At 41.1% G+C, this 15,340-nt stretch overlaps 1 protein-coding gene across 1 annotated transcript in view; it reads left to right on the top strand.

Annotated features, from left to right (window-relative positions):
* The window catches only part of MORC1 (MORC family CW-type zinc finger 1), a 153,369-nt gene that overhangs the window by 132,989 nt on the left and 5,040 nt on the right, over nt 1-15,340 (top strand). Inside the window, exons 24-25 of the mRNA XM_018050048.1 lie at nt 7,103-7,190; nt 8,673-8,726. Of these exons, the coding sequence (XP_017905537.1) occupies nt 7,103-7,190; nt 8,673-8,726 (142 nt within the window). The remainder of the gene's footprint in view (nt 1-7,102; nt 7,191-8,672; nt 8,727-15,340) is intronic.

Genomic DNA, 15,340 nt, shown 5'->3' with positions numbered 1-15,340 from the left:
TGAACATGCAGAATCTTTAGTACTTAAAATCATCAAACTATTATCAACTGAATTCTCTGAAAGCCAAATGAGTTAACAAATAAGCTCCTTTCTATACTGGCTTGAATTTTTTTGTGGTGATTATTTTATAAAAATATTCACTGGGAAAAGAATTGCACACAACACAAGGTTTTAACTGGAATAAAAGGAGCTCCTCATTTACCTGTTTTCTCTTTTGCCTTTAGCAAGATGTAGTATGTTTTCTTCGGAGAAGGCAATGGTACCCCACTCCAGTACTCCTGCTTGGAGAATCTATCCCATGGACGGAGGAGCCTGGTGGGCTGCAGTCCATGGGGTCGCTAAAGAGTCAGACACGACTGAGCAACTTCACTTTCACTTTTCACTTTCATGCATTGGAGAAGGAAATGGCAACCCACTCCAGTGTTCTTGCCTGGAGAATCCCAGGGACGGGAGAGCCTGGTGGGCTGCCGTCTGTGGAGTCACACAGAGTCGGACACGACTGAAGTGACTTAGCAGCAGCAGCAGCAGTGTTTTCTTACATTTCACCAGTGAAGAAAGATTTCTTGCCTTCTGTGTTATGTTTTTTTTTTTTTTTTCCTTCTTATACTGCACTGATATATTGTTTGGTCCATATGTTAGTCTTTGTGTTAACTAGATTTTAAATTCTTCCAGGCATGAAGGTTTTGGTGGCCTGTCTACAGTGTGGAGGGCACCATATTCTTTATAATCATGATTGTCCACCAGACTTGTCTTGCTTGTCACAGATAAGAGAGCAGTCAGTTCCTTTGCAGTGTGTGGAGTGTCCCCTCCACTCGGGTCACTTTGAATGTGACATCATCTTTATCCCTTTCAACACTGCTAAGTGGGCCTCTTCCATTAAAAATGGTAGTTCTTATCGTCCATTTTATCACCCTATTATGCTCAGTTTAGCATTTTCCTATCTTGCATTATTTTCTGTTTATGTGTATTTGTTTAATCTGCAAATATAATAACTCCTTTGAAAACAGATTGAATCTTTCACACTGTGTCTAACATATATTAGTAGATTTTCAAAGAACACTTTTAATTAAATTGAAAGGGATTTTTGTAAAAAGCAGTGAATAATATTGCTGGTTGTTAAAGTATTTTCAGATAATGGGGTACATCTGAGTTGTGTTAGTTAGTAAGAGGTAAATAAGGTAAACTGAGATCCAGATTGCTGAATTTTGTCAGATGGTCCTAAATATTGAAGCAGTATCAAATCTCAGATCACTTTCAATGACAACAGTAATATTTATTATTCACTTACTATGTGCCAGGCACTGTCCTAAGGGCTCTGCATATGTTAACTCACTTAAAGCTTACAATCGCCCTATAAATAGATAGTTTCATTATCCCTATTTTACAGATGAGAAAATTAAGATATGCAGAGGTTAAGTAATTTGCCCAAGTAATTTGTCGTTGAAAGTGATCTGAGATTTGATACTGCTTCAAAGAAAGGCAATGCCAAAGAATGCTCAAACTACCGCAAAATTGCACTCATCTCACATGCTAGTAAAGTAATGCTCAAAATTCTCCAAGCCAGGCTTCAGCAATACATGAACCGTGAACTCCCTGATGTTCAAGCTGGTTTTAGACAAGGCAGAGGAACCAGAGATCAAATTGCCAACATCTGTTGGATCATCAAAAAAGCAACAGAGCTCCAGAAAAAACATCTATTTCTGCTTTATTGACTATGCCAAAGCCTTTGACTGTGTGGATCACAATAAACTGTGGAAAATTCTGAAAGAGATGGGAATACCAGACCACCTGACCTGCCTCTTGAGAAATCTGTATGTAGGTCAGGAAGCAACAGTTAGAACTGGACATGGAACAACAGACTGGTTCCAAATAGGAAAAGGAGTACGTCAAGGCTGTATATTGTCACCCTGCTTATTTAACTTCTATGCAGAGTACATCATGAGAAACGCTGGACTGGAAGAAGCACAAGCTGGAATCAAGATTGCCAGGAGAAATATCAATAACCATAGATATGCAGATAATACCACCCTTATGGCAGAAAGTGAAAGAGGAGAGCGAAAAAGTTGGCTTAAAGCTCAACATTCAGAAAACGAAGGTCATGGCATCTGGTCCCATCACTTCATGGGAAATAGATGGGGAAACAGTGGAAACAGTGTCAGACTTTATTTTGGGGGGCTTCAAAATCACTGCAGATGGTGACTGCAGCCATGAAATTAAAAGACACTTACTCCTTGGAAGAAAAGTTATGACCAACCTAGATAGCATATTCAAAAGCAGAGACATTACTTTGCTGACTAAGGTCCATCTAGTCAAGGCTATGGTTTTTCCTGTGGTCGTGTATGGATGTGAGAGTTGGACTGTGAAGAAGGCTGAGCGCCAAAGAATTGATGCTTTTGAACTGTGGTGTTGCAGAAGACTCTTGAGAGTCCCTTGGACTGCAAGGAGATCAGCCCTGGGATTTCTTTGGAAGGAATGATGCTAAAGCTGAAGCTCCAGTACTTTGGCCACCTCATGCGAAGAGTTGACTCATTGGAAAAGACTCTGATACTGGGAGGGATTGGGGGCAGGAGAAGGGGACGACCGAGGATGAGATGGCTGGATGGCATCACTGACTCGATGGACGTGAGTCTGAGTGAACTCCGGGAGTTGGTGATGGACAGGAAGGCCTGGCGTACTGTGATTCATGGGGTCGCAAAGAGTCGGACATAAGTGAGCGACTGAACTGAACTGAACTGAACTGAACATAACTCTTAAGTGTAGAGCTGAGATTTAAATCTTGGCAGTCTGGTCTCACAGTTTTTACTCATAAATCCTAACCTGTAGTGCCTTTTTAGTTTATCATTGTAGATGTAAACTTGATAATGTCAGACTTCATTGATTTCACCTGTACAAAAGTACAAGTATGCTTTATGTTACCTTAACTTTTAAAAATGCCAAAAAAAATTTTTTTAAATAAAGTCACTTTTTATAGGTTGCTGCCAGTTATGGCAACCCCCTCCAGTATTCTTTCCTAGAGAACTCCATGGACAGAGGAGCCTGGCAAGCTACAGTCCATAGGGTCACAAACAGTCAGACCTGACTGAGCAATTGAGCATGTATGCCTACCAGTTATGGAAGCAAAAGAAAAGATCACAATTTAAAAAAAAAATAGCATTTGAGGTCTGTCAAAAATCAGGATTTGACTCCTGGGTTTAAAAAGTGGAGCCATGTCATTTCTATAGCCTTTTCACTGAGGTGAAGAAGGGAGTTTCACTCTTCCTCAGGTAGGAGGCTTGCTCTTCTGCTTAGCCAAGACCAAGCTTATTATTAACTAATTTACGGTTCAAAGAGAACAAGATAATGTGGAAACTCTATGTATCTCTGCTCATATATAGAAAGAGTGGAGCTGTGTTAATGCAAGAAAGATCTTTCTTAAGGAAAAAGTACTCTGTTGAGAAAGGATATGACCATGGACTGAAAAGGAAATGGCCCTGAGCTGGAGCTTTTCAAAGCCTGGTCATCATATATATGGAGACAGAGCTGATTCAGTGTTGTAGCTCAAGTAGTTGAACTCAATAAAAATTTGCAGCTCAGACTTGCAGATACAGATATGGTTTCTGCAGAAATGGGCATCCTAGCTAGTCCTAGATCACAGTCCTGGATGCAAACAATAGCTCTGAAGGATCTTCAGGATACTTAACGTCTTGAGCTTCCAAGAAGAGAGATAATGTTATCAAAGACAAATTCCTGATTTTATTATCAAGTTTGGGGGTAGAACTATGAGTAAATGCTCCAAGGGAAGAAGGGGTGTTCCTGGTGCCAAAAGACTCCCCATGAATGGCGGCACTTGGTTCATGTGTCTGTGTGTTAGTCACTCAGTTGTGTCCGACTCTCTGTGACCCCATGGATTCTAGCCTGCCAGGCTCCTCTGTCCATGGGATTTTCCAGGCAAGGATACTGGAGTAGGTTGCCATTTCCTTCTCCAGGGGATCTTCCTGACCCAGGGATCGAACCCAGGTCTCCTGCATTGCAGGCAGATACTTTACTGTCTGAGCTACTAGGAAAGCCCACTTAGTTCATGAGTCCCCCCAAAATACACAGCATCCACCTGGATACTCCAGATACCAGTTTATTCCTATCGTTTTGTGCTGAGCACCTCCTTGTGGGACCTTCTGTGGATTAGAGTATCACTATCTCTGTCTTAAAGGGAACCTAAAGTTTGAGGGTGGAGAGAGGTTTGATGAAATATATCCTCAGGAACAAAAGAAGGTGTCATTGAAGATTATCACTGAAGAAAGGGACTCAGGACAATAAATAAAGGAATTTTTAAAGAGCTCTTAAGCATCTATATTCAGACCCTACATTTGTAATTGTTGGTAGCTTACCCTCTTTTCAGTAGTGTCTGACAGTTTTCCTGAATTAATTTTTCAGGAAAAGGAAAATGTGAAGGTCTGTGTGTTTGTACTTAAAAACTGCAGAGCAGGATATTAATAATTTGTTTCCTTTGTCAGTCTCATGGGACAGAATCCCCAAGGGAAGAACTGTTTAGCAGAAGCCATGCAGAGAAGAGGGTACAAAGCTAGATACTGAGGTCCCAGAGGGAGAGGGGCAGAGAAGGAGGCTGAAGGTCGGGGTGGGGATGTGCCCAGTTTCTCAGCTGTGTCTGACTCTTAGTAGTCCCATGGACTGTAGCCCACCGGGCTCCTCTGTCCGTGGCATTTTCCTGGCAGGAATACTGGAATGGGTTTCCATGTCTGCTTCCAGGGGATCTTCCCTACCCAGGGATCGAACCCATGTCACCTGCATCTCCTGCACTGGCAGACTCTTTACCACTGATCCTTCTGGGAAGTCCCAGGGTAGGGATGAGGGTCCTTAACGATTAGAGAACCAGACAGATTGAAGTAGGAAAAAGTCCTCAATCAAAGAGCTTCCATGAGTATTATATGAAGTTTTGTATATAAAGCCTACAGCAACATTTAGCACATTTTTAGCACTTTAGAAAGAGTGGTTGAATCTGACCAGGGCTCTCAATGCCATCAGAAAACACTCAGTTCTCCAGCATATAGTGCACTTGGCCTGCAATTCTTTTTTCACAGGCTGAATCCCCTGCCCCTCCAGCTGGCTAATTCCAGCTCTTCCTTTGGGGCTTCCCAAGCACAAGGTTGGGTCCCATCCTTTAGGTAACCATGAGGCTGCATTCTCATTTTAGCCTCTGTGACACTGTATTGGATAGTTTGCTTCATAGAGAATGTCTGCATTCTCTACGAGGCTGAATTCAGTGTAATAAGATTGTATTGGGTTCCTAGCATGGGGGCATGATGCCAGTCTCTGGAAAGTGCTGCTAGATACAGGCTTGGTTTTAGCAGAGGTTTGGGAAATGTCTGTGGAATGAATGAGCTTGAGGATATTGAGAAAATACAACCATGACAAGAGCTATTTGCAACAAGTGATTCCATAAAACCTTTATATAAAGTGTTTTGCTTTAAAATGGTCTTTCTCTGTGTGTGTGTGTCTCTTTACCACTCTGTCTTTAGAAATAATAGTACACATGTGTGAGACATTATTCAGACTATAATGATGTTTCATGTAAATTTTGATGCAGAGATTTTACAGATTGAGAATAATCCAAAACTGATTCAGAGCTTTGTCTCTCCTCATCCTGCCCCTTTGCCCTCTCCCACTCCCCACCACATGCCACCACCTCCACATATTCGTTTTTCTAGAAATACTTCCTTGGAAGATTGCTGATTAGCTCTAAATATAAACCCAAAAGAATTTATACCCACCGTGAAAAGGACCAGTGCTTAGATGAGGTTTCAACCCTGTGTTCATATTGGAGGGGAGGAGGCTAGATTTAGGGAAGGAAAGGGATGGTTTGGATTTAAAAACCTCTCACCAATTCTGCTTCACCAAACCTACCATACTCTTGACCACAGGCCCCCTTTCCCAGGGAGTCTAGTTGAAGCTTTTATTTCTATTTGAGCTGATTTCTGCTCAGCTCAAATACCCAGAAACTCCATTTCATCTTGCCTCCTACTCGCTCAGCTTCTTACTAGCCAGGCAGATAATTCTGAGGTGTGGTATGTGTGTATATTACTTTCACTACTGTGAAATCCTGAGGAGTTTTAACTTTTTAGATTAAATCTCCTTAAAATTACAAATGAATATCACCACCAATAATATACTTAAAATACTGGGAGTGTAAATTATATGAGAAAGAGATGTTTTTCTTTGTGTGCCAAGTTATTTTATAATTGAAAAAATTTTGTAAATCCCTTGGAAGTTCTTGGAACACTCCAACATAAAACATTGTTCACTTTTAAGATGTGGTAGCTGTAAATTTCTAGATTTCCTGTTCCTGAATGAAATGTGTATCATCTATGTGATTAATCCTAGAAAAGTCACCACACTAGGGCAGAGTGCTACTGCCTTCTGACAAAATGAAGCAACTGTCAGACAATGACCATAGCTGTCTAGAAAGGGCTGGGTCCAGTATGAGCTCTTGAAATAGTCCTGGAGGAAAAAACTGCTCCCGAGAGTTAAGTTCCTTGGTTTTCTTAGGGAAAAAAAAAATCAGTCAGCCTCTTTTCCTCCAGGAGATTTGCAGTGTTGGCTTGGACCTCTGCCAGGGAGAACATTCAAGTAGGTGCAAGGGTCTTCTGGACTGCTTGGTTAGGGATGGGCATTGTGAGCTCATGCTCGCTTGCTTTAATCAACGTCTTATTTTAACATAAATGCAGATTCACATGCTGTTGTAAGAAATAATACAGAGGTGTCCCCTGTACCCTTTATCTGGTTTTGTAACATCTTGCAAAGCTATAGAACAATATAACAATTAGGATATTTGGCATTGACACAGCCAAGATACACACTTCCATCCCCGGGAGGATTCCTCATGCTGGCCTTTTACAGCGCAGCCACTTCCCTGTCCCCACTACAAAAGTCAGTGCCTTTTGTAGAACACTTTGACGCCAGTGGTAAAAACTAACTATTTGCCAGTTATGAATGTTTATCTTTGCCAAGATAATTTCACAGAACCCAGGAGACAGATCAATTTCTGACAGATGAGGGCTGCGTCTCTTTTCTTGGTGTATTCCCATCTCTACTGTGCTTACCTTCCTAGGGAGATTCTTCTGTATTTTTTTCCTGAGTATCAGCTACCATCAGAGTTTGGCCACACATCTCTGGAGGAACTTACAGCAAGTTGTGAGGTAAGTTGGCTTTTTTTAAACTTTGAGGAGATGACATAATACCCTGAATTGACTCTTCAGTGAAGAGGTAAAGGGTTACCTAGAATAGATTTAGTGAGTTAGGAACTTTATACCAAGTGGGTGGCTGAGAATGAAAGCTGCATTGGAAACAAACGTGGCCAAAGTTTAATTAAACTCTGGGAAGATTGTACAGACTGAGAGTAGTTGGTCACTGCGATGGAAAGAGACAGGACATAGTCCTTGACTTCCTTCCCTGCACCAGAAATAGTCCCTGTTCCTTAGATACTCTCCCGCAGCCACCTTTTATGAGGAACCAAGGAGAAGATTGGGTTAGAATCAGTAAGACATCACAGGGAAGGATGAGGAACATTGTATGCATATTTACGCAGTCTCCTCTCAGTGGCAATACTATATATGATGACAAGGAAAACTTTGACCAGCAGCTCCCTGGGGCACACAGGATGAGTGTGGCACCGCTCACCAGGGGCAGTCCCCAAGCTGCTGAGTCCCGGCAGGCTGGGCAGAAGCTGAGTGAGGGGTGTGGGCCCGAGGCCACCAGAGCTGCTCTCGGGGCTGGAGGAGGCCCACCGGGTACACGAGGTTAGGGGGCTCCGTCTCCAATCTCATGCCTGATGTTGCTTGTGGAAAAGATAGATGCACGTGAAAAGGTATCAGTGAAAAGAGCAGCACATGATAATCTGCAGAGGTGCCGTATGCCTTCATCTGATCCGGGATGAAGTCCATCATCGCTTCTGCTTCTTCACCATCCACTCTCACCTCGTTCTCTCCCATGGAGCTTGACTCCACGACTTCACTGGGACTGTCTTGTCAGGCCACCAGTGGCCACTCTCCTGACCAATGCCGTAGTCACTTCTCTTACCTGACCTGTTAGAGACATCACTGCAGTTAACCCCTCTTTCTTTCCTGGAGCACTTTCTTTTTGTAACTTCCATGACAGCACAAAATTTTCATTTTCCTGCTTCCCTCCCTCCCCTCCTCTGTGCTGGCAACTTCTCTATTTGTTTGCTAGGCATTGGCATTTCTGAGGGCTTGTTCCTGTACCACTTTCCTCTACTAAATGTTTCTAGGTGACCTCAGCTAGTCTCTAACTTTAAATATTGACCCATGTGTCAGTGTCTCTCCCCAGATTATTACTGTTGTGCCCCCATCCATGGTATCCTAACTCCAGCTTCTTTATTTATTATCATTTACTTTCCCTCACCTTGATTTTCTTTTTCATCTGCAAATTTTTTAAACCATATTGTATAATGTAAGCTGTCTTAATAATTTTTAGAATGAAGTGAGGTCTACTGTAGGTAATTAATTTAACTTGGATTTAAAAAACCCATAGTACCAATATTGGCAAGTTCTAGGCTTTGATGCTTTGTTTATACTACTAGATACTTACACGCTGTAGCTCAACTGTAGACAGCTCGTTCTCTAAAAGTTAATATCCTGTTCTGTTATCATTTATGAAAACAGCTGGAGCAGTGCCCAGAACAGACAAACAAAAAGCTGAAAATGTGTTTCAACCAGGTAAGCTTCCTTTCAGTGTAGTCATTTATATTCTAAATGATCCTGTATTCCAAAGGAGAAATAATACACATTTCCAAATGTTACATTTGAAAGAAAATCAAATTTGCACTCATTTATCAAGACTTAGATTAATGTGTAGCATATCAGATGTCACAAAGCAACATCTTTTTGAATTTTAAAGATGCAAATGTTTCCAAACCATAAAGCTTATTAAACACTTGTTATTGGACTATATTTTGAACAGGAAATATGACATTTAGAGTCTTTAAGAAATAGAGTCATTGAATCTTTGATACACTATGCTAAATCAGAAATCATTTGTATGTTAACATCTTTATTTTGGACAATATGATATCTCTCTGGGTTTTTTTAAATTCTATCAACAGTTTTTTGGGTTTATGATCTTTCTATTTTAAAAGTGGCTATCAGTTCATTTCAGATCGGTTGCTCAGCCATGTCTGACGCTTTGCGACCCCATGAACCACAGCAGGCCAGGCCTCCCTGTCCATCACCAACTCCCGGAGTTTATCCAAACTCATGTCCATTGAGTCGGTGATGCCATCCAACCATCTCATACTCTGTCATCCCCTTCTCCTCCTGCCCTCAATCTTTCCCAGCATCAGGGTCTTTTCAGATGAGTCAGCTCTTCTCATCAGGTGGCCAAAGTATTGGAGTTTCAGCTTCAACATCAGTCCTTCCAATGAACACCCAGGACGGATCTCCTTTAGGATGGACTGGTTGGATCTATCTCCTTGCAGTCCAAGGGACTCTCAAGAGTCTTGTCAACACCACAGTTCAAAAGCATCAATTCTTCGGCGCTCAGCTTTTTTAATAGTCCAATTGTCACCTCCATACATGACCACTGGAAAAACCATAGCCTTGACTAGACAGACCTTTGTTGGCAAAGTAACACCTCTGCTTTTTAATATGCTGTCGAGATTAGTCATAACTTTCCTTCCACGGAGTAAGCATCTTTAATTTCATGGCTGCAGTCACCGTCTGCAGTGATTTTGGAGCCCAAAAAAATAAACTCTGACCCTGTTTTCACTGTTTCCCCATCTATTTCCAATGAAGTGATGGGACTCCATGCCATGATCTTAGTTTGCTGAATGTTGAGCTTGAAGCCAACGTTTTCACTCTCCTCTTTCACTTTTCAAGAGGCTTTTTAGTTCTTCTTCACTTTCTGCCATAAGGGTGGTGTCATCTGCATATCTGAAGTTATTGGTATTTCTCTCAGCATTCTTTATTCCAGCTTGTGCTTCTTCCAGCCCAGCGTTTCTCATGATGTACTCTGCATAGAAGTTAAATAAGCAGGGTGACAATATACAGCCTTGATGTACTCCTTTTCCTATTTGGAACCAATCTGTTGTTCCATGTCCAGTTCTAACTTTTGCTTCCTGACCTGCATACAGGTTTCTCAAGAGGCAGGTCAGGTGGTTTAGTATTCCCATCTCTTTCAGAATTTTCCACAGTTTATTGTGATCCACACAGTCAAAGGCTTTGGCATAGTCAATAAAGCAGAAATAGATGTTTTTCTGAAACTCTCTTGCTTTTTTGATGATCCAACAGATGTTGGCAATTTGATCTCTGGTTCCTCTGCCTTTTCTAAAACCAGCTTGAACACCTGGAAGTTCACGGTTCACATATTGCTGAAGCCTGGCTTGGAGAATTTTGAGCATTACTTTACTAGTGTGTGAGATAAGTGCAATTGTGTGGCAGTTTGAGCATTCTTTGGCATTGCCTTTCTTTGGGATTGGGATAAAAATTGACCTTTTCCAGTCCTGTGGCCACTGCTGAGTTTTCCAAATTTGCTGACATATTGAGTGCAGCACTTTCAGCATCATCTTTTAGGATTTGAAATAGCTCAATAGTTAATGGCAATAAAAGAAATTAAAAGGAATTTTAAGAAATTCATCCATAGTCCCAAACCTTTCAGAAATCACTGGTATTTTTTGGTATATTTTATTATAATCTTTCTCTCAGCAGATGCTTTTTTTTTTTTTTTTTTTTTTTACAGTTTTCTTAGAATACTCTGCATCTAGTTCTTAAAGATTCCCCTGGTGGGGGAGGGGAAGAGAGTCCACAGAGTCCTTTGGCTCTACTGGAGAAATACCTCAAAATCATATGCCCTCAGCTTCCTTAATTCACACTCAAGGGAACTGAGATTGCAAGGTGTGAACTTGGCCCAGCCAATACAAGGGATTAGTATTGGAGCCAGTGCCACCCCGGAAGTTCCCAGATACTTCATGGAGCCCACAACAGTCTAGAACTTTTCATGGCACCAGGATCAATGCTGAGATGTTTGGACTCCACTGACACATCACCTGTGTTTGCTCCGACAGGTGCACCAGCTCCATCACTAGCTCACATACTAGCATCTTCTTCCAAGTGCTTATGTTTACAGCCATCTTCTGGAAAGCTCTCATAATAACATGCAAATCTATAAAGATTGGGAGGTGAATCATGCTCCCTGAAGTTGTGTTCAGTATAACTATAAGCAGAGGCATCTCCTTACCCTTTTTGTAGGGAATGGAGTACATTTGAATATTCATGTTTTATAAATGAAATAGAATTGGGAAGTAAGTTCCCCGAAGCATGTAACTAGGCAGACTTGAAATGAAAATTCGAACCTAATCTAGATTTCTTCTGAAAAGGCTGTGTTACAAAGTGTTTCAATTTTAGGGTGTGTCTAAACGTAATACCCCTGTTGATATATTTGCCTCTGATGTCTCTCCCTGAGTGTCTGCTGGCCTGTGATAAGCAACTGGAAATGAAGGAATATTGTAACTTTCAATTTCTCATCATTGTTCAACTGCAAAATGAATTTATTTTCTGGATAATGTTTTTTTGAGAAAGCTGCAATTGAACATTTTCAGTATGAAGATTTAGCTGTCAGCATTCCCTAATTAGAATAAAAGACAGCCTTTTTTCCAATATATTTTTGATCTTATTCTAGCACTAGTGCTAATATTTTCATCAGTGAATCTAACACTGTGATTGACTAAGAGTCACTAGTGCCAGGCACTGAACTAGGCTTTTATTTATGTTGCCTCATTTAACTCTCACAACACCTGGAAGGTAGGTGCCCCTGTCTCCATGTTAGTAATAGGGAAATGGAGAATCAGAAAGATCACATTCCAAGTCATAATACAAGTAAGTAGTAGATTCAGGGTTGGAACCCAGATTTGTCCCACTCCAGAGCTCTTCATGACCCCACTTTCTTCCATCTTATTCTTATTCAGACTGTAACAGTTCATCTTTATAGAATTTTCATGTATTACTTGTAGTAGGTATATTACAGCCTTCTCAGGTGACTCAGTGGTTAAGAATCCTTCTGCTATGTAGCAGACATGGGTTCAACCCCTAGTCTGGAAGATCCTCTGGAGAAGGAAATGGTAACCCACTCCAGTATTCTTGCCTGGGAAATCCCATGGACAGAGGAGCCTGGTGGGCTATACAGTCCATGTGATTCCAAAGAGTTGGGCATGACTTAGTGACTAAACAGCAACAACAACAGCTATACTACAGCTTCTCAGCCTATTGGTATAAAAGATTCTTGTTTACTTACTAGCCACCTTGACATTACAGGACGAGTTGTATATGGCGAGCTACTGACAGTAAGATATGGTGTCGAGAGGGCATGTGGTAGGCAGGTTGCTCAGTGTCCTGCCAGGAATTGTCCCAAGTCTGTGGTAGCCAGCTTAACAAATTGCCAGTAAGGCTCCCGAATCTCTCAGCAGATCTTCATCTATTGGTTAGGGAACTCTGTTTTAAATATTTACACTGTGAAACTTAGAAATTTTCTGCAAATTAGTTTGTCATACGTCTCAGCTTATCCAGCTATATACATGTCCTTCATATCTGTTCTAAATGATATTTTTTCAGTGTCTACACTTGATAGTGGAGCCAAGTTGTTGGGTCTTGGAGGCCAGACTGAATAACTGTTTATTCAAGATATTAATAGAGGATGAATAGGCAATGGCACCCCACTCCAGTACTCTTGCCTGGTAAATCCCATGGACAGAGGAGCCTGGTAGGCTGCAGTCCATGGGGTTGCTAAGAGTCAACACACGACTAAGCGACTTCACTTTCACTTTTCACTTTCATGCCTTAGAGATGGAAATGGCAACCCATCCAGTGTTCTTGCCTGGAGAATCCCAGGGATGGGGGAGCCTGGTGGGCTGCCGTCTATGGGGTCACACAGAGTCAGACATGACTGAAGCGACTTAGCAGCAACAGCAGCAGAATCCTCTTAATGTTCAGGGCAGGTGGGATTCAAAGAATCAAAACAAATAGAGTCAGGAGACCATGAGTTCCTTTTGAAACTGAGATCACAAGCAAAATACAGAACAATTGAAATCATGAGTTTCCTCACATGAAACTGATCTTAGGGACTTTGTTAATGTCTAGTAGCCTTAAGTGCATGGTTATAAAAACTATTAATATTAAAATCATTCGTTGAAATCTGTTAGGGGATAACTATGCACCTTGCTTTAAGGTATGTATGTTTAATGAAGAGAGGACCCCTGGCAGTTATAAACTTCTTTGGTCACCTCGCCCTGACTGCATCAGCAATTTCCATAACTACTAGAACAGCAGCTGATTCATAACAGCATTGGTGGTCCTGTGTAACCCAACCTGAACTACCATCTTTCATTCTTTCCTTTTGCAAGCCATCTGCTCCATCCAAAATGGAATTGCCCCAACCTACTACACTGGCAAGCCTCTGAGCCTTTGCCCGTGCTATCCCCCCACCAAATACTCTTTCCCATCTCCCCAGTCCACAGGTGTCTACCCACTCTTTGTAGCGCTTAGCCAATGCTGCCTTCTATGTCAAGCCTACCTTAGTCTCTCCATATGAAACTAACTCATCTTGACTTGTGTATTCTGACAGAACCTTAAAACTATATTTTAGCATTAATTAAATTTTCTGCCTTATATTACAGTAGTTTCTTGTATTTCATTTTCTCCCCAATTAGACTATGGAATCCTTGAAATTAGCAATCTACTCATATTCTAGAGGCATCAATAAGAACCTTTGATGCATCTGGACCTTACTATTGTGCATTGAATCAAAGGTGATTATTTCTGCTGTAATGCCTGCCTGCACAAACACGTGCATATTCTTATAGAGGACTAAAATCTATAGACCTTGTAGGCCTGCCTTACTTTGTGCAAACTTGTTAGAATTCTGGAGCTCCAGAGCTGCCAGAGCTCTGACTTTTTAAATTCAAGGCAGAAAATTAAATCTCAGTTGAATATCCTTTCTTTCAAATCCTAATTCCATCCTGCATTAATAGGGTTTGGAAGAATTCCGTTTTTGATCCACCACAAATACCTCTACAAGAGTGAGTTTAACCAGCAGAACTAAGCCTCTCATCCTGTTACAATTCTCTACCCACCTTAATTAAAATGTTAAAACAGCCAGAAGTCCTTTTACATTCAGCTTTCAAAGTTGTCAAAATTGTCACCTTTTATAGAAACCTTGTGGAGATGTTAGCCTGAGAAAGAAGCATAAATCAAGAAACTGGCTAAGTCAGCCAGTAGTGTTTGAAGGAAGTAGAGTTCGCTGGTTACAAAATAGTGAACTTTGAGAGACTGAATATGATTTTGAATATAGTGTGCTATACAAACATTCTTAAAGCTATATGGTATTAACAGTGCTATCTTTTGAACTTAAAAAAAATTAATTGTAGATACACAGCAAATTATAGACCAGTAGAGGGGTCCCATGTACCCTTCATCCAATTTTTCCCAATGCTTATATCTTTCATAATTATATAATTATAGTACAGTATCAAAACCAGGAAATTGAAATTGGTAGAATGTGTCTCATTTTATCATGTGTGTGGATTTGTGTAACCAGCACCACTGTCAGAATACAAACTCCCATTACCACAAAGAGCCCCCTGTGTTAGCCAGCTATAGTCACAGGCCACCCGCACAGACACCCCTCACCCCAGGCAACCACGAATCTGTTATCCATCTCTATAGTTTTGTCATTCGAGGAATGTTAATGAAATGGAATTATAGAGTAGGTATCATTTTACGAGTGGCTTTATTCATCAATGAAATTCCCTTCAAATCCATTAAGTGTAACAGTTGTGTGTTTCTTTTTATTGCTGATGAGCAATAAGTAATCATTGTTTTTCATATTCTGTGTTTCTTTTTAATTTTAGCTATTTTGGTTTGTTTTATTATTGTTGCCTTTTATAAGAAAGTATTTCCTGGCTATTGTTCAGGATGGCAAAAGCTATAAATTCTAAAGTTCTGAAAACTAAGAACTGTAGTTGGCTGCTGACTTCTGAACTGTCTATCAGTTTGCCGTCATTATTCCCACTGTGTTGCATTATTTACCCTGCTCTCCCTTCAGGCTGTGGGAGATCTCACTTCCTAGATTTGACAGAAGCCTCCACCGGAAGTATCTATGATGCTTCCTGGAGGAGGTGGTGGTTGCCTTAGTTGTAAGCCATCAGCTTCTTGTAGGTTGAAGGAAGGATTTTCAAAAATGGCTTCCCCTCCAAGATCTCAGAATGTAGCCTGTTTTTCAAGGCAGGATTGGCCCACATGCGTGAAAACCCCTTGCTGGTGAATGCTGAACATCTGCTGTCCCA

Source organism: Capra hircus, chromosome 1 (assembly GCF_001704415.2).
Source record: "Capra hircus breed San Clemente chromosome 1, ASM170441v1, whole genome shotgun sequence".
Lineage (NCBI taxonomy): Eukaryota > Metazoa > Chordata > Mammalia > Artiodactyla > Bovidae > Capra > Capra hircus.
This window is presented reverse-complemented; position numbering and strand designations above follow the sequence as displayed.